The sequence below is a fragment of the Cariama cristata genome, unplaced genomic scaffold, assembly GCF_000690535.1.
Source record: "Cariama cristata isolate BGI_N322 unplaced genomic scaffold, ASM69053v1 scaffold11335, whole genome shotgun sequence".
NCBI lineage: Eukaryota > Metazoa > Chordata > Aves > Cariamiformes > Cariamidae > Cariama > Cariama cristata.
Genome location: NW_009618168.1, coordinates 52,083 through 73,194, shown reverse-complemented (window position 1 = coordinate 73,194; position 21,112 = coordinate 52,083). Strand labels below are relative to the sequence as shown.

The 21,112-nt window shown below is 36.5% G+C and overlaps 1 protein-coding gene across 1 annotated transcript in view; it reads right to left on the bottom strand.

Annotated features, from left to right (window-relative positions):
- Window positions 1-21,112, bottom strand: part of LOC104162102 (zinc finger MYND domain-containing protein 11) — a gene marked incomplete at its 3' end in the record, with an annotated part of 50,215 nt that overhangs the window by 21,573 nt on the left and 7,530 nt on the right. Inside the window, exon 2 of the mRNA XM_009700753.1 lies at window positions 10,772-10,931. Coding sequence (XP_009699055.1) covers window positions 10,772-10,931 — 160 coding nt within the window. The remainder of the gene's footprint in view (window positions 1-10,771; window positions 10,932-21,112) is intronic.

The window sequence follows — 21,112 nt, the reverse complement described above, 5'->3', positions numbered from 1 at the left end:
GTAGTATTTGCATGCTACATTTATTTCAAGATGTTTTCAAATCACCAGCCCAAAACTTTAGTGTAATCTTTTCCTGACTATTTCATAATCCTCTAGAAAACTGAAAAGGATCTCAATGAATTAGTTCCTATGATTTCTCAGAGTCCCATTTCTTTGACAACTAATGAGGCAGGCCATGCCCAATTTGAAGATACAATTTCTGAGGCAAATGTGATTCTGCTATTTTAGGATTTGGGAACAGCCATAAGGAACACTACTTTCTCTTCTCCCCACCTCCATCAGCTTCAACATCAGAGTTATTTCAATTTTCCCACCTTCAGGTGAGAGAGAAGCTTTCAAAATTTTCGATTCTGCTGTTAAGGTTTCTTTGTTGGCTTTCAGTAGTTCTTCACTGAAACCCAACAAAGTTGAGCTACTAGCCTATATCAAGTAGACAGATACAATGAAAGAAATACCTCCCACAAGAATTACACTTTACTTTTTTCACGTCTTTCATTTTGCTTTAGGTCTTGCAACCTGCATCCATCATCACCTGCTGTTGTGAAGTAATTCCTATCTTCTTTACTTATTCTTTCATTTTTCAAACTTTCTGCTGTAAATGAAAAGCCTTTATTATAACAACAAGTGCTGGTACTGCATGCTAGCATGGGTGTATCTTCCATACCATCACTATTCTCTGACATCCAAGTCCTCTTCTTAAGAGGTCTCAGGGTATGCATGCTGCAGGAACCTGTGTCCCCATTCACATTACACAGGGAAGCATCTATTTATTTCTAAACACATTCATCATTCTTAATCAATCAGTTCCTTTCCATCTTTTTCAGGCAGCATCTGGTGTCTGTTCCCATCAAGGTTTTCTCAATTAGACATGAGCTTTACTATAGATAATTGTTAAAACTTTGCAGTGGATTTTGCGGTCTTTATGACTCACGAATGTAATGCACCACTGTGGGAAACCACTACCTATGTGCACTCCTGTCCTCCAGTACAAAACCTGAAGGAAATGCTTCTTACTCATACATTTGCTGTAAATAGCTACTTAAATTATTTGTCTGTTCACCAATACTTCTCTCAAAGTGTAAATATCAGAATCTGTGCCCCATACAAAAGGCAGTCTAAAACAGGCTCAGACAAGAGCAGATGTAAGAGCCCTTAAGAATTGTGGAAATGCTAAACTGTGCTCAGCTTTGAAAGGTCTCCCCATGTCCATCTATCCTCTGCTTTTGCAATACTGTTGAACTTCCAAGTAACTGCTCTGTAATAAGAGGAGTTTTAAAAAATGTTGCTGTTTATCTGTAAAGATGGACATATTGGAGCCTTATTCCTTCTTTTTTCAGAGGAAGACTGGCATGGCACCTTGGACGTGCACACTGGCCTCTTTTTTAAACAAGTTGTATCTTGCTGGGTACAGTAGGTAGTAAGAAATCTTCAGCTTATCATGGATCTCTGGCAGATGTATTGGTTTTCACTCAGACACTAGCATGCAGCAAATACTACCTGGGTCGAACAAACATAATGTGTCATGGAACACCATTCCCAGTATTTTTTCAAACGCAGCGGGGACACTGTGTATGTTTTTCACCAGAGGTCCTAGCCTGCTGTGAGGGCAGTCCTCATCCTGCCCTTTGGGTCAGCCTTCTCTTCATGCCACAACATCCCTGGCTCCATCTATTCCTTAGCGAGCATGAATTCTCCTGCAAACTTGCTTTCAGTAGCCCGCTGAATCTGCTTTTATCTTTTCATCAGAATGATAGGTTAGGCTCCGAACTGAGGAAGGCATGATTAATTCCTTGATGCCTCATAGGACTTACTCCATCTTTGCAGCAGGTCAATGGTGAGTATTTCTCTTTTATCACTGCTGTACAGAATCCATACTTGATCAGGATGACTGCTTTACAATGATAAAGTTTCTTAGATCATCCCATGTTTTACACTTAATGTTAGAGTAATGCATTAGAGTAAATTCAGCATCAAAATTCAGCATCAAAATAAGCTTATTTTCTCCCCTGTAGTTTCCTTGTATATGGTATTTACTAGATACATTGCCTCCTGGTTTGCATCTATTTTTTTTCCTACTGCTTTTGCTCATCAAAAGTGCTCAGCAAATAAACAAGCATCCATCTCTCCTTCAAAGCCAGGAAAACTTCAGCAGCCAGAATCCCTTTATGAAAATTGTTTCACTTTATCTTCTCCTTCCTTTTCTAGAAAACTACCACAGCAGGTAGCTACAATGATGTGTGCTTTTACAGACAGGATAATCTGTCCATTGCAAATCAGCTGCCTTTATAGATCCTTTCCTTTGATGATCTGGGCTTCATCTTTAAAACAGATTTCCATAAACTGACTCTGTAGGACACTTAGTAGGTAGTCATTACTCATATTTTATCACAAAGAAACCCAAAGCAATTATGAGTTCATATGTCCTCACAACTACCTAGGCATTTTGCATAATTTCAAGTACATTTATTTATTTATTTAGGTCAAGTTTTTCATAATCTCAGCAATTAACTAGGGTGTTTTTTTTACATTAATTTCTTTAATTTTAGAAATCAGTTTTATTCTAAAAATACAAAAACATCAGTCAGGAGACAGACCAAAATCTCCTTCTCCGTAGTGCATATTAAACACACACATATTTATAAGCTCTTGAAAATCCATTTCCATTTTCTTCACTGATAACTGCTTCCTCTTCTGATGCTCTGATGCAAGAAGACTCAGGTTCTGCAGCAAATTCTATGGCCTCTCAGCACTTTTGGCTTTTTTTCATTGAGTTTAATCTGCAAGCCTAAGCTTGTCTAATTAATTTTTTGCCAGTTTGTCTTAGAAGTCTTCTGTTTCTGGCAGAAACCACCAAAGTCTTCTCTGGATTCCTGCCAAGACAGGCGGATTTTTATTCCCTCTCCTACCTTGTAGTTATGTTCTGGACAATTCAGGGTGATAGGCTCTGAACTGTAGAGCCAGTCTCTAGCTCCCAGAGCTAAAGAAGTGAAATTTTTTCAAGAAGTGTAGTAGCATGCCAGCAGCCAAAATGACTGCTAAAACCCCTGTCACACTTATCTTCTCAGCTTATGAGCTGTGTTCCTGAAGTAATGAATATATCTCAGTTTACCTCCCAAGAAGATCATGTTTGGGTAGCAGTAGTTTACGTTATTTGAGGTGAGACAATACAATTACTCTCCTCCAGGATATTAGAAATAGAAAATAGTTTCAAATGAAAATATTTTTTCTCTCTTCCATGTGAGTGCAAGGTTAACAGAAACTTTCAGCTTATCTCCTCAGAAATTGGATTCACTTCTGCTATTAATGTCACCGTTTTTTACTTAGGTTGAAGCAAGAGGAGGTTTGTAGGCTATTTTCATTAGGGAGATTAATCAGTGATGGAATGAAGTATTTATTAGGTGCAATGTCTTTTATTTCCACTTTATGTTATGTGAAGGTTTTGGTCCCCTAGAAGGAGAATGAATCCAGACCAGAAAGAAACCACCTCTTTGCTTGTAGTTACAAGTGTCCTTCCAAGAACTGTGTACAAAAGGGGTCTGCCTCCCCTTTTCTTTCTTAAAATAGGTTTAAATTGCTTTTCTGGCCTTATTTTCTCCATGGAATTTTTTAGCATTTTTCTAAGTTGTTGTTTCTGCACACACAGAAACATTTTATCTGAACCAATAGCACAACCTTCTGCACACTTTGCTTAAATCTCCAACTCCTTGTCCATGTCCCCTGCGCTGTAGGTGTGGTTGGCATTGTTTCAGCTGTCAGTGACACAAACACATGAGGGCTGCATTTATTTTGAATGAAACATGAATATTAACAAGCCCATCAGCTTCAATGAAGTTTCATTCAGTGACCAGCATGACATAATAAAAGATTCAAAACTGTTGCCAGAGATGCAGAGCATTTTGAACCCACAAAGTTAAATAAAAAAACCCACTACTAGGTCAGGGTTGGCACAAAAGAGGTGGAAAAAACCAACATGCGTATTTTCAGAACAAACTCAAGAGGGACTGATCTATGTCATCTAGTCCATTAGCATAATTCAAGTCCCATGATGGAAACTTTATACAGACCAGTTTGACTAGTTTACTTCAAACCTGTAAGTAAATTATCATTCTTCAAAACACCCTTTCAATCAGAAAAAAACCATTTTGTGAAATCTGTGAACAATATCATCAGTATCTCCACTCCAGAACAGTGAGTGAAAACCTCAAAGAAGAATACAACAATACATTGACTGAATTTTTAAAAGTCAAATTGACAAAGCTGGGAGAGGCAGGTGAAGATGCTGATGAGGTTGTTTTACCAGTTTAAAAGAAGCATCATCTCTTAGGTATGCAATAAGATGGACTCTGGAAGTGACATCTTTGGTAATATGAAGATCCTCCAAACAGTGTGAGCTCCTTTTCTAGGGGATGAAAAATAAGGATGAGCAGAGGAGAGGAAATAAATACTCCTGAACAGATGGGAAGAGAAAAACAAGATTGCAAAAGGAATGCAGAGAATTGTTCATGATTCTTAACCCATCTGGAGACAGGAAGAGCCACTGGAACAGCAGTGAGGCCATTCTCATGAGCTGTACGCTAATAGCCTTAATGCGAAGACAAAGGAGGGTCTTTGCTTTAATATAGCAAGAATTTCTCATCCATGAGGAGGGAGTTCAGAATCCTAATTTGCTTCTCAAGGACAAAATAGTCTATGCTTTGATTTGGTGATTTGAAAATATTTGCTTTTCTGAACTTTCACAAAGCCACAGCAGGATATTGCACAAGTGGACACTAGTTTCTAGTTCATTAATAAGCAGAATTTTACACTAGTGCACTTTGTGATAATAATTTGCAAGAAAAATAATTGCTTTTAGCACACAGTGGATTGATATGGTGCCAGTCTCTTGGCAAAATAAGCTCTGAATGACAGGAAATTAGGGGATGGAAAGACAGACAGAAAAGAAAGATTTAACAAATTCCAGAAGCTCATTTCCCTTGAGTGCTCTTGTGTGACCAGACTGTTATGTGACCTGACCCTCAAAGCCACTTCATACTCTCCCTGAGGTGTGGAATAAGAGATGGAAGCCAGTCTGAACTTTTCTCTCCCACAGGATCACTCATCAACTCTTTGCCTCAGTGAATCACCAAATGTAAAGAACACTGGTACTTTCAGAATAATTAGGAATCTACCTGGAACATTCCAGCCTGGAAAATCCTCAGTTTGTTATAATACGTAGAGAAATAGTAACTATCATGGTTTGGGCTATATTTGGCTTTGGATCAGTGAATTCACACAGGACTTCAGATTAAAGGCAATACGGATGGATAAGACAAGTGGAGAATTTTTTAAACACTGAAGGAAATTTTTCTTCATTTGGTGTGACACGTTCTTCCTTTGTGCTCTCTATTTCTAAGAGCTTTCATGATGAAGGCACTGGCTGTCACTATTGCTGTTTCATATTATCCTTCTGGTCCTAACTGAAATGAATGGGATGCACATTAAAACCATTCCTCAACCTAGTTAGTTAGAGGCCCCTAGCTTGCTGGCAATAACTAGTAGCTATGTAGGTTGTTTTTAGTTTGAGGTTTGGGTTTTGGTTTTTGTTTTTTAATTTCAAGTGTATTTTATGTACAGAAAAGACTCAAACCGTCACAGTGACCATTCTTAGGTTTTTTACAATTATCTTCATATTTATGGAGCCTGAAGATGACATAGCCAGTTCAAAAACAGCTTCTGGCTACCAATACTGACCTAGTATGGAAAAATCAATATAATTACAAAAGCAATTATGCATGGCATGTAAGGAACCCAGGCTTTGCTCAGTCTAAAGCAATTTACATTAACACAAACATAACAACCAAAATACTCCTTTCTCATAGACTGATCCTAGCAAAATTGAACCTGCAATACATCAAATCACAATAATCACTGGGTGTGTGCCTAAGGTCACTACAGATAACAAAATCACCTTCAAAACTCACAGTGCTGGCATTGGGTTACAACAAAGGTTAAAATGATGGTAAAGCAGAGAGAGTGAAGAGATGGATTATTTAGGCAGCCTTGAGACTTGAAAGGATCTGGAGTGACTTTGAGCAAGCATCAGTACTTTCTAGATACAAAATATCGGAAAATACCAGGTAGTGAGTTAGCAAGTTAGGAATACATGGGTGTGTTGGGAAAAAGCACATTCTACTTCTAATGTTTTCTGAAAACAGGAAAGTGAGCAAACTGCCCCTCTAAATAACATGCTCTCCACTAAAATAAAAAATATTTAGAGGGAAGAATTGGAAAGGCAATACTTTAGATATGGAGAGGACCAAATGCACAGGAAAATGACTGTAACTAAACCTCAAAGTCAGACTTAACTAGCCAGAAGAGTTGCTGGCTCTTTCTATAAGCAATCAATTAAATGATCAGAAAATAGACCTCTTTTACAGAATAACTTCTTGAAAACATAATCACCTTGTATATATTTCGTCAGTGAAGAAATAACTCAAAGTGCCTTAACTAAGTGTGAAGCCTTACTCTTCACTTCTCATTAGAGAATTTGGCCACTATGAACCAACTTTAAACCACAGCAGTGCTATGAGATATGTTGCATTCAGATGCAAACAACGAACCCATGTTACTAACACATCTCCATTTTAGAAGAGCACAATATTGTTTGGCTTTATGAACACATGTAAATTGAAATTATACATTCATAATGCCTCTCTCTGGGTCAGTGCAGTTTTATGACTTTAATCATGAGGAGAAGAATGAGCACATTAAATGCTCAAAATAGCTCTGTGTACACTCTCTGTGGAAAAATGACAAAATATGTAAATGACTAAGACAAACTAACTCTAAGAACTGTATCTAACCCCCCATAAAGCCACATGACATTGGTACTTTAATTTGATTTCTTTCATCATGATTAGACTGAGCACTATTTTACACAGATAGAAGTACATAAAATCCTGGCATAAGTAAAAATAGAAATGAATAGGTATGGAGATTCAGGATTCTTTTCTTCAAGAACTACGTTTCTCTTCTATTTTATCAACTGCATTGAAAACATAGTTAACAACACTGATTTGCAAATTTTTTTCTAAACCCAAAGAGCAAGGAGATAATTTCTTTTATGTTGATAATAAATAACACCTCCAAGTTCTGTGAGAAATAGAAATAAAGCTTTTAGAAAGAAAAAGTAAACTTCCATTACCAAATTTCAGGACTGGTATTTCCCTTGCAAGGCAAGAAGCTGCAGAGATTTTGTTGAATTGCATAATAACGGCATTGATGAACAGTGAAAATGCAAAATTCCTAACTAAAATCCTGGATAACAATGGAATATAATTTCTTCTCTCATTTATTTTGTGTCAAATGCATTAATCATCTGCAAGATGAGAAAGCCTGTAGGACGAGAACACATTTTGAAAATGTGCAAAATATCTGTATAGATGGCAAATGAGCAAACAAAATGAATACCTGCACAAGCCCCAGAGGTATAATATTTGCAACAAAGTTCTTGTCTAGGTACCAACCCTTAAATATCAGTTGGAATACAGTATGTTTGGCAACTGACACCATATTTTAAATTTAGTAACTTATATAAAAATATTTCTCCCACATATATCTGAGAGAAAAAGAGAATAATATTATAGTCTCTTAAATATGATCATTCTTTTTCCCAGTTTTTCACAATATTCATTTTCACATGAGTTGTCCCTTCTGGAAGGGCCTCCTGATGTTCTCAAACTGTTTTGTCTCTGCACCTCATCTTGTTCTTTTGCGTGATATCTCTAAATACATGAGATTTTGCCTCATTTTTTTACCACAGCTTCAACATACTAATAGAACAATGACAGCAAAGTAGTATGTTTTTTCTAACATATTCCTCTGCAAGCTAAGAGTAACCCTATCAGAGACTGTGTCCTTAGTGCATAAACCTATCATTATGTCAACCTATTGGATAGGGCAAATGTTTAGAAACACATAAGTAAGCACCACAGATTATCTAATGAATCTTTTCTAAATAGAGCTGTGTTTTCATAATCTGTATACTTTCAATTACTGTTACCATTTAGTAATCAGTCTGCAGTCATCATTGAAACCAGTACTTTCAGGCCTTGTGGCAGCCTCTAGTTGGGCACCTATATAAGTAACAGATACAGGTGCTCAGTAGTTCTGTGGCCTGGGCCAGTAATTTATTTACTGGAATATGGATTTAAAATGCTAAGATTTAGATCCAAAACTTCAAAATCATAAAGAAACATCAAGTAAATGCTCAAATAAAAAAAGGGGGGGGGGACGGGGACACAACGACGGGAATGCGTCCCTTTGCTAGCTCCTTGAAAGAGCTGGTCCTTACTGACGTCCACTGTGGTGCCAGAAAACAAGCTAAAATCCAAGGGCATTCTTGTACTGATGTCAATAGGTGGTGGATAAGTTCTCAAGTCTTTCTCTTTCACATTATGAGCTTTCCAAGTTCCTGTAGTACCAGTCAAACCAAGTATGACAATTGGGTTAAGGGTCTGTCTGTAAATGCTAAAGGCTGATGACCCTAAAATCTCTGTTCCAGCATTAATAGCCCTATTTTATAGAGTTCTATCTCCTACAAGTGGATCTCCAAAAAGACTTGTGTGTGTTTGTCCTCACTGAAATGTAACTTGAGCTCATGGTTCAACAGTCATTAGTACCAGATCTGAGCAGTACTGAATTACAAAGAACTACAAACTGCATCTTGACCAAGTGCAGACAAAGCATCTGTAAAACTATCCAGTGTCCAACGTAAAGAACATACCAAACTTCATGGTTTTGCACCAGTTGTTGGAGAATAGATAATACTTGATCTGATGTCGAGTGATGACAATGACGCTTTGTTACTCATTAAATTTTTTTTTAGTAAAAGAACAAAGAGAATGACTTTATATCAAGTCAATGTGTTTTGCTTCATTTGTCTGCAGCATTTTGATTCAGTATTAGGATCAAGAAACTGGAGGTGGGGTACTGTTGAAACATGGCCTGGAATCAGAAGCGATTCCTATTTTTGCATAAAACTGTTAAGTCAAGTGCACACTGGTGTTCTGAACAACTGAGATGGCCATCAGACATATGGTCACAGCACAGTGCATCAGTGATTAGCAGACATGCTGAAAATACAGTCAACACTTCTAACCAAAGGGCTATTCATAATGTGACTTTAGCAGCATCTTCAGTCAAGTCAAAGACAACTCTTCATCCTGAGATAAAATAATTATGTAATTCAAATGACTCACTGGGAATTTACATGCTGTTTATCTTACAAGTTTTGTTAGACAATGTTGCTAATAAGTAGCAGGAACACTTTTTTGAATGACCATTTAAGAAATGGCTATTGTGAGGCATTTTGATTCTTTTTCTTTTTTTTTTTTTTTTTTTCCCTCTTAGCAATAGAGGAAACAAACATACTGAATAGCTGAGATAACTACAGATCTCAGACTTTGTCATGTTGAGTCTACACAATTAACATCACCTCTAAACAGATAAAACTGACGTAAGAAATACCTAAAAGAGCTAAGCTGGAATTTTGAAATGTTTACTCCTAGGGAGAATAGTAAAAACAAAGCTACATACCCTTTAAAGGCTCTCTTGAGGGTTTCTAATGAAATTAGAATGAGAATCTTAACAGTGACATAATGTACATTAAATACATATTTCAATACTTTAAATTAGTGTAACTGGGATAATTTTAACCATAATGTTTTCTGTTGTGGATACTGCTTGTTTCCACTTTCTATTTCTTTCACTTTAAAACAAAAAATAATCTGTTGTTTCACTTTTGGTATCTTACTGATGGATGCAATAATGCAATGACTATTTCTGTGGTTTTCATAATTTATTTTCCTGTAGAGTTATTCTGGTTTTCCTCAAAATTTAAATTATTATCTATGTCTGAGATAATGCTGTCCATTTTACCAGTATTTAATGGAACTTATATTGGAAAGCAACGGTTCCTCGTTCAAGTATTTTAAAGCTTTGCCAAACTCTTCTTTTTTTTAATTACGAAAACATGGTCTTGCAAATATAGAGACCAGGTTTCTGAACAAGACAAAGCAATTGTACAAGCTTCTCCCTAGTCTATGGGACTATTCTCAGTTAACTTTGTAAGTGCCTTCCATCTCAGCTATGGAAGGATAGAGAAGACGTGCTTTTCTTCCCTTCACATAACTTTCAATCTGTTTAACTCGATTTAAATATTTATTCTACACATCCAGTGGAACAATGTCTGGATGCCTGTAACTAATTTTCTAAAAAAGTCCTTCCTAACTGAATGCTCTGGTGTTCACAAATATCTGTAAAACACATCTTTTCATGTCTGTTTGTACATAAATGTATAACTTCTTGTATTTTTGAAGAGGAGTTCTTCGTTCCTCAGATTCAAATTAAAGTAAGATTAATCAAAAATTGTTGTCTTTTTTTTTTTTTTTTTTTAAAGATACCATCTTTGGGATTTGAGGATGTCTGAGGATTTCAAGTAATACCAATAATATTTACTGTCTTCCTGTACAGCTGTAGAAGAGAATACTACATAAAAGTCAGGGATGACTAAGCAAAGGACTTTGCCAGTGTTTCATAGCAAAAAACTCAGAATCTAAGAAGAAAAAGCTTCTATGGAATAGAAAAGGTTAAAAGAGTTTAAGAGTACATTACTTTCCTGTTCACAAGCACCAACACAGCATCAATAAATACCTTTAAAGAGAAATTAAAACAAATTTCATGCCAAGATACCAGAAATTGTGATTTATTTTCTCAAAGACTTTATACTCACAATCTCATCTCCTGGCAACCAATATCCTTCTTGTTCAATACCAGCTTTTGACCCTTTACACCCCACCGTCAGGGTTTCAACAATAAGACCATCCTTGACTGCTAAACTCAGCTGACGTGTGGTTTCTTTTGGATGCATACCATGGACTCGAGACATATACCTGCACACAAATCACAAAAGTCTTTAAGTGTTAATGTTAAACTATAAAATGTGTCAGCAAAAAAATACTCTTTTTCAAATGACTTAAAATAATACACAGTCTAAGTTTTAGGTAGTTTTTAAACCATTAAAATTTACACAATTTCCCCCTTTACTCCAAATCATCTTTTCTTCCCTTTGAAGTTATCATGTACACACTTAGACGAGTAGTAGCACAGTAATCTTCCACCAAATAAATTATCACAACCCAAAACCAACATGCACACTTCTTGGGCTTGTCTCTGCCAAACTTCCACATCCATTTGTGCCTCTAAAGATACTTCTTTAAATTAATTGAAACTTGCATTTCTGTAATACTTCCTATAGCATACATACTACAGAATGAGTCTGGAAATGTACCAATGAATCTATGTGATGATACTGCAGTGCAACATATTTATTAAAAACGTGAATTTTATGCATCACATAAGAAACCCAACAGCTAGAGTTATAGTACCAAGTGTTTTTTCTCCTTTTCTTGAGATAACCACAATGGTCACACTACGATGAGCTGTACTGGTGAGAACAAAACATATACAGCCTAAACTGTGTATATACATGAGATTCAGTTGTGTAATGTTGACCTTTACCCAGTATAATTTACTTCTAGACCAACATCAAATATTAACTTGGAATAAACAACATAAAATGATCTTCCGTCAAAGACGACCCCCGTTTTAAAATCATTACACTTCAGACATTTTTAAGCAGAATTCCAAGAACGTATCTATGAGTCACTGCACATGGAGAAGCAAAGAGAGCTGCAATGCATGCAACCAGCAGACACATGAATTGACTTGGAACCAGTTGTTTTGTGGATATATTTTTCTAGTTTTAGCTCTCTTACAGTTACAGGGCTAACTGAATTTCTCTCCCTTCTGGTTTCACCAGGTACTCTGTCTTTACCTGTCTCCTAGGAGAGAAATCTGTAATTTGCCTGCTTTAAGACATGGCTGTCAGCTATAGTATCTTCTCTTTCATGTTTCATAATGAATTGCAGCAGCCATGATTCTTTTGTGACTGTTATCACAAACATCTTCACAAAAAATGTAACTATTATCGGGATCAAACTTGAGGAAAAGTTATTTTAAAGCAGTAGCATTACATGAAAAAAAAAAGAGTTATATCAGTTCAGATTTTTTTTTAATAATGTGTGTGAGAAGAACTTTGAATGCCTTAGAAGTTATAAACTTACAAAAAGGGATGAAGGCCACTCTAGTAGTCAACCTTATAATCAATCCTTCTCTTTGAGGATATATGCCTTTCAAACTTCTTATTGTTTTGGATGCATAAAGGCCTTTTCCAATCCTGCATTCTCTCTCAAGCTTTTGCTGGAACTGGTTTATGCTAATCTAATCTTTTTGTTTTGCTGTAAAGGAAACTAAACGCATATAATCATATAGTAAATTTCTGATTGAGTAGAAGAATATATTTGTGTAGTAAATTATACAATAAGCAGAGAAACACAGGACATTTATAAATGTCTGTCTCATATGACAGGCATTTACATAAATGCAGCATGTTTGCAGGATCTTGGGGATTTTTTTTAGGGTAAAAACTCTTCGAGGCTAATGTTGTCATTTACTATATTTTACAATGCCAGTCACAACATGGTCCAAATCTGGTTGGTTTGTGCATGCTACCACTGCATAAAAAGTAATAATAAATGAAATTAATACAGAAACAAAAAAATTCTGTGTAAGTCTGTGATCCAAGCTAATATATATGAATCTTATGCTGGCTAGCAAAAAGGGTTGAGGGCCAAGCAATGACTCAGAAGACAGTCACATTAGTTCAGTTCTGTATCACACTGGGTGGATGCTCACCTGCCTGCCTTGATCCCCCTGCTTCTCTTGAAACCAAAACTCAACACTACAAATGAGTTTTCCAAGTTCTCAAAATTCCAAGGAGGTCTTAAACAGGCAAACACTCAAATCTATTACTTCACTTTCAGAGTGCAAGTGAACACCATTAGTTTGCTGAGGCATAAAGTGCTGAAGCTTTAAAACTGCCTGAAATAGGGAAAACAACTCATATGTTTATATACTCGTGTTACATGTATTTCATGTGTGTGTGCACATATGCACATATTTATGCAAACACAACTAGCTTTTTAAAGTGCAAATTATTTTGGTTAACAGTTGCTAACTTTATTGGATTTTCAGCAAATTTCCATTTTAACTCTGTAGAATCATAGAATCGTTATGGTTGGGTTTGTTATTGTACTAACAACCTCCCTCTCAGAACCACAGCTTTCACACCACCTGCAACTTCTTCAAGTCTTTAATAAGTCTCAAAATACATAGCTCGGGTACTAACCATCATTCTTCCCATTTTACTGATAGAACAAATCAGGCACTGAGCAAGGAAGTGATTTCCCGACAGTTATATAGTAGGCTGCTATAGGTCTGAGAACAGAAATCAGGTATTAACCCACTGCTGTAATCTCTGAAGAAACCACGTATTTTGCATTGCATCATCCATAGTCACAGAAACACAGTCCAACAAAACTCTTGAATGTAAGCTACACACTTTGTAGTTATTTCTCACTCACATCTCCGAACAGAATAGATATAGAATATAAACCAAAAAGCCTTAAACCAACTCTAATCAACTAAGAGGTTTAATCTGCCTATTTCAACTGTGGCAGGGTGTGCACTAGTGAAAAGGAGCACAAGGCTCAGAATTGCCCATTTCTCAAATCCTATCTGTGTTCTCAACTAGAGTGAAAGTACTGCCACCGACTAAACGATCTGCTCATTTTCTCCAGCTGTAAATCAGGAGTAATAAATCCTCAGTGGCTTTTTGAAGAATACTTTAGTTCAGACTAAGAATATTTTAGATCAAACTGTGCAGTCTGGAGATCCACAAGGGCTGTTTTCCATTTTTAAAATAAGATGCTATCAGCTTTCATAGGAAAGCACACACATGTAGAGAGAATGTTTCTGTTTCCAAGAGTAGAACTGCTGTTAGAAAAATGCCCCTTCCCCCAAATTTTTACTTATATTAAAACCTGTGAAGTGTATGTGGCTAGATATTCACAAGGACAATAAACCAACACTGGCAGGGTCTGGATGGAATCCTATCTTGTTTCTTTTCATCCAGAAGGACAGCAGCTAAACTAAGAAGCAATTAAGGCACAGGATTTGAACCAGAAGATAGTTAAAGTTCTTTAATAACAAAATGTGAAAAACTGTCACAACATGGGAAAGATGCTGGAAACACAAAATAAGTTAAACTCCAGCCTACAGACAGAAAGCATGATGTCTGAAGTCCTAACTACCACATCAGACTCATTACTGGATCAGGGAAAAACAATATTGAAATATCTTTGTGCAGAAGTGACACTACTAATCCAGGGAGCACAAGTCTTCCCCTGGCACTGAATGCACTGAAGCATCTGGCACCAAGAAGTTAAAAAACAAGTAAGGGAGAGAAAGCAATCCCCGATTGCTGTTTTCAACAAAAGCTGATTAGCCTTACCTTGGAGACAGGGAGTTGAAGCAATACTGGTTTGTTACACTCTTGGCCAGTCCTCCATATTGACAGATTGGGAAGTGTAATACAATCCCTATACTGCTATTATGTAGCCAGCCACGAGAAGTAAAGCAAATACACTCAGATGGGTGAGAACAAGGCATGAAGACAAAGTAAAATCCCCTAAAACGGCAAACCATCCCTAATCAGATAGGGGGCTGAAACAACCATTTCAAAATACAATTTAACTGTGCTAATCCCTACTATATCAAATGAGGGTCTGTCTGATGAAAAGAGGAGGTTTGGCCTGATAATCTGCATGTTAAATTCCAAATCTCACCAAATGAGGCTGCCTGTCTGCAGGATACAGAAGCAACTGATTTGCTGCTCAATATTAGAGTATTTATAGGTCAGTATTTTCTCCATTTATAAACTGGCAACATTAACCTCCTTGACATTAGCACAGAAGAATCTAGCAAATCTAGCAAAATTACAGTTCTTGTAATCAGCTTCTAAGAGCCTACTAAAGCATGTTTTCAATTATTGCAACACCACTTGGAAAGCAAAGGATAAGAATCTTTAGCATGTACGTTGTTCGTTGCCGCCCTTAAACTTCAACATTGTCACACCGTCAAATATATATGTAAATGTGCTGACCTTGAGAAACAAGATACTACCAACAGAATCAGCTAAATGTACATGTGCACATAGCTAAGACATGTGCACACCTGTTTGACAGCAAAAGAAAAAATTTAGAGGAGAACAATAGAGGATAATCATTAATAGATTTGCAGATTGTATGTGTGTGTGCATGCTCATCTGTATTTAGTACACAAAATACTAATCAGAAAAATGTGAAACAACAATTTTAAACCTACTTGGGACTGCAGATGAACAGTAGTCAGTTTTTTTCAAATTTAGCAGCAATAAAATATCATCATATTATTCTGTTTATATACCTTACTCTTGTTACCCATCCTAAAACCTTGACCACTTCTCAGACACCACAGGGACAGCCCAAGGGGTCAGCACAGCTGGAGGTGAGGACTTGAGCAGTTCTCACAGGCCTCACGGCATCCAGAAGCCACACAACCATCTGCTGCACACCCCACCTGAGCCACTACAATAATAGGAGAGGAATGATATGCAGGGAAACCTGGTACATGTCCTTCCAGAGTCTCTCTCCTTCACAGCAACAAACTGCAGAAGCTCCTATAACTCATACCACTACTAAGGGACAACTGGATCTTGCCATCTCCCTTTGCTAAACAAAACTGGACCACAGGAGTACCCTAATACACCTCTAAACTGCTTGTCTGCCCAATATACAGGAGACATTATAGAAGCACCAAAGTCTGTCAGCATATGAGCAATTCACATCTGAACTTCAAAAAAGTTTTCTCAAACTAGTCAGTGTTCAGCATGTCTTTCTATTCAAAATCTACATCTAATACATGTGCTTCATAACATACCTTAAAACTCAAGAAACTTTGTTTTCATCTAAGAGGTGTGGAGGAAGCAGACTCTAAAGCTGCAGTCACCATGGGAGCAAAACAGATATAAAATAGCTGGCACTTGCAGAGGTTCAGATGGTGAACTCTTCACCTACAGCTGTCACATAGCTCACAACTTTGTCCTCTACAAGACACAGCACGAAGCCAAACCCTGTACCAAAGAGTTTAATATGTATGGCCACAAAATAACGCACGTAAATAGCTAACTCTTCTCCCAAAGAGTCCTCTTGAAGGCAACTGTGGTCTACTGAGATGCAGTAAATGGTTTACATGGGCATAGCTGTGTTGTGGCCCAAAAATCAAAGCTGGCCAAGGAAGGAAGGAAGAAAGATTATTTAAGGTGGAAAGTTGACACAAGTATTTAAAAAAAAAAATCTCAGTTTTTCTGGAATCATAGGGAATTGCATTTTCAGCCACCTGAACTCATCAAGAGGAAAATATTGCAAAAATGCTACAGCAAGCATCTCTGTAAAAGGCTAAAGTAAAATACATATAGGAAATAGCTGCCTTATATAAAATGCAATGGTGTGACAAGTGTAGGTAGATGCTAATTATAGTGGCAAACACTGTAATCTTGGTCTGATCAATTATCTCTGTCTATGCCGGAAGCCTCCGCCCTCCACGATACAAAGCGAAGTACCAGTCTGCTACCAGCAGCAGACTACCTGCTAAGCAACTAATCCAGGGAGAAACAGAGGTCTTAAGATTTCCTTGTACGCATAGCCCACCTCACAATTGAAATCTGATAAAATATAGCAGATCCCATTAAATTCAACTGAAAGACCACCATTAATTTTAAATGTTACCTACAGGTATATAAAAATGTCTTTGATTCAGGGACAGACCTTAAGGAATAATACATAAAATGGAAGGAAAGCAGCCAAAAATCTATTCTGAGTTTTATATTGTGTTCCTGCCTCTGGTGAGAAATGATGCCTTTTGCTTTAGATTCCAGGTATGACAGCAGTTTTATAGAAGACCCACGCACTTCTTTTAAGACTTTTTAATTTGCCAAGAATTGGTCACCTGGTCATACTGAAAGTAAAAATGGAAGAGATGGCTGTGATTATTTTTTTTTAAACAAATATAGCTACATGGCATAAAACTTAAAATACGCAGGCTCAAATCTCAGGAACCCACTAGCTATCCTTGTGGAGAGCCAGATGAAGATTTGTGCTCACAGCTGTATCTCAAGGTCTCAACTCCAAAGCATAGGCTACGTGCTCCCACCAGATGTAGCACTGTGGTACAAATCAACTTTCACAAAACACGGGCTAGATGGGTATTTGTATTTCAAAATAATATATTTGAAATATATATTCCCTGCTTGCCAGAAACTGAGAGCTGGTCTGAGATCTGAAGACAACACAGTCACACAGAGAAAGTAGAACTGTTTACAGTGGGGACATAGCAGCACATTTTTGTTTTCTAAGATACTTTTTCATATGTTTACAGTTTCTGAAATTTCAATTATGGATTAAACTCACTAAGATAAAGACAACCAAAGCACAACATTCTTCCTCTGTACTTACACTTCACAAAGAGAGATGCATGTACATGATCAGACTGCATTTGATTTCCATTGCACTCCACACACCAACAGCACACTGCAGATCTGCATTTTGTGCAGTCCAAAATTCCAAGAGGGAGGGACAGAGAAACTGAATTACAGAGAAGTGATGAATTTTCTTTCCCCTCTGACATCAGTATCTGCAACCTTCATTTTGAAGACACATACACTATCTTAGAAGGAAATGTTTTTAACATTTGTTTCATCTCTCCTTCATAGACTAGAAATACAGCATTTGCATGAATATGGAATCTAATTTTGTGCAGTGTTTTTATAAAACAGAAAGAAAGCATAAACTTGATAATGAAACAGTGAGATCCACCAGTTCAATGAAACTCAGATTTGCCTGATGTATCTTCTGCTGCTGCTAAAACAAAGCTAAGGAGTAATCTTGTTTGTGTGTGCTTTAGACACGCCAGGCACCACGCAGTTTCCTATAATGTTAATCACCTGGGTCATTTCTGTCAAAACCACAGTAATTTTAACTCAGGTAATTCCTTGTTTCAGTAATTTAAATTCCCACTCATACAACTTCACTATAAGCTTGATTGTGTAACCCATAAATATAACCATGAAAAGTAAGTAATGAAGGTACCAAGCTATTCAATCCTTATCTACAAAAATCTCCCATTCAGAACTACTACCACCTTCTTAAGGAGGAACTTACCTAAAAACGGGCTCTGCTCCCATTTTTCTAACCAAAAAAGTTGTATGTGATACTGCTGGTAATGTATACATATGTGAACCGAGCACTACTGGCAAACAGGAGCACTGATTGTTCAGGGGCATTGCATGCATATGCACAATTGCTTGTGTATATGCAGAGCCACTGTTCCATCCAGCACTCTTCTGTGGATGTACTGAAGAAACAAACAAGTAAGACATGACTCAGCATATAACATCCTAGCTAATACCTTGCAAATGAAATATTTAGTCAGCTCCTATTGAGTGTCTCAATTCAAAACATGCTTAAAAAAATACACATTCAAGTGCTTTCATGACTCAGTTTTGTTTTTTTTTTTTGAGTTTTCTATGTAATTTAATTTTCATTCTTATCTGGATTAAAAGTAACAAAAACTTTTTTTTGGTCAGATTAGTTTTAGCTTGGCTGAGTTTCAAAATCATCACACTGTCACACAAATGTTCACCTAAATACCAGCTAGGGAACAGCACAACGGCTGGAGAAGTCATCAGGGCAGGGCTGCTGCTTTTGGTGATGATATTGTTTATATGAATGGGAATATGAAACTGCAGCCTAAAATAGATGGTATGAGTAGTGCTTTGGAGATCATTCTCTCTCCACTGACTACAGAGAAAGCCTTGATGAGCACTTCAGGCCAGATAACAACCCGTTAAATGGTCATGTCATGCTCATTTTTATCTTTTATTTCTAATAGAAAGCCACATTTATTTACAGCAAAGAAACCAAACATAAGCTAGAAATTTCACTTTCAAATATTATAGAGATGTTACGATTCGAGCAAAAATCAATACTGGTTGTGACATAAAAAGTAAATTGGTTTGCTTTTAGTAATTAGAAATAAAGATAGCCTGTTATGAATTTTTCTGTGTAAACTTACACAACTTCAACACAAATATTAAGAAAAGTAGGAAGTACACAAGAATATTCATTAAAATTAAAATGAGGATAGTGATTTTCAAGTCAGTTACACTTCCACCACTTTCCTTCTCAATATTTATACTGGAGTTCATAGTTTGCATGAATTATCTGAGAAAAGTATTAAACATTGAACATTATAGTTTTTATAGCAACACACAGTAAGGAGAGTTTAAATGAGTTCGCACTCATTAGCAAACATCAAACAAGGAGTATGGCTGTTGTTAATAACCATGTGTTTGTGCTGTTAGTGTGAATCACTTTATTTACCAGTCATACTCATGCTCAGCCCAGAGACGACTGCACCTACTGAATCAATGAAGAACGTTGACTTTCAAGAAAAAAAAGCTGTCTTACTAGCAATACCTCCTAAGAGCATTCTTAGGAGAAGAATTATCAGATAAGGAAAATTGATCAAGCAAAATTTGTTAGAACATCTAAGCACTTTTTTTTTTTTTTTTGCAGAACGAACTGTAGGAACTAGATGTGTATGCGTTAATATTTCTGACCAAAGCAAATACACAAAAAGTTTAGCCTCAACTCAAGGTCTAGTCCTCAACAAAATAGCCTTTTATGCTAAAGCCCTACAGGCGTAACAGTTGCACAGCCAGCTGCAATATCCTTTCAATTCCCTGTAGTCATCATAAAGCAGGAAAAAAAGGTGGCAAAGCTGGAGGAATCCCAGGTGAAGAGTTTTCTACACTAGGCACTGAATTAGTCTTACGGCAGCCAGCACTGAGAAGCAGACCCAGCAATTCAGGTAGCAATGTTCTTTATCACAGGGTGGGACAGTGGCTCAGTTGAAGGAACAATTAACCCTAACAAATCACAAACACTGCTTAATATATCTGGACTTCTTTTTATGTATTCCTTTAATCAGTTTAATTAATGTGATTAAATAGAATCATTACACAAATTGAAGAAATTATCTGTATCAATGAAAAAGCTTGACTGGAAAAAGAGTAACTATTAATATACATTATAAACTCAAGATGACACTTTAACTAAATCTACTAATTCAGAAATTTTAATTCTACTACTACTACTTAGAGCAAATGCAGCTAGGTTCTTTATAGCCTTTTTCCAAGAAAAGTTTACAATTTTTTCCTGTTATCTCTGCTTCCACCCTCCTTAGTCAAAAATGTCTAAAAGCAGCTCTTAAAATGGACCATTAATACCAGCAATATTAAAGTTACATGATATCCAAAACAGAAAATCATTATGAACTCACAAACAAAATTAAGATTAAATATTACATAAACAAATAGCTAAAACCTTTATTACAAATGTAGCTATCTACAGCTAACACAGGTGAAATTTAATGAACATATGCCATTGTGAACATTCCTTGTGCAATCAATGACAGTCCGTCATTCCTTCTGAAGGGTCTTATAAAAGATCAGTGTTTAGCTTAGTTCCTCAATTCTCTTCAACATTTTTGTGAATCTGGATGTTAAAAATCCTTATTAGCCTGCTGCATATTACACCTCAGTGGTCAGTCTCAGTACAAATTTACAAGCAAAATTGTGTATCCGTTATGATGTAAAAGCTGGTGAGATTCCCTGTACTTTCTTGCATGTATGTAGTTTTCAGCGTTCTTTTTATTACTTTACAGCATATATCTGAACTTTTGAAAATGTCTGAAAATTTCAAACTGAACGCATCATTTAACCTCACTGCAAAGCCATCAGTATAAAAAACTGATGTATCAAACAAGTCAAATGTTTTGGTGTCCATCACATTTCTATGCAATGTATTGTTATGCTTATATTAACTATAATTTAACTGATAGTTATGCACACATAATGAAGAGTTTTTATATATGACCAAAATAGGACTTTTACTAAAAATTTTGTTATTAGGGAGTCAAATGATCAGGTTTAGATTGCTTTTTGTTTTATTAATATAATGATTTTTAATCAAATCAATCAAAAAATTGCTGAAAAAGCACAGAAGACATCCAC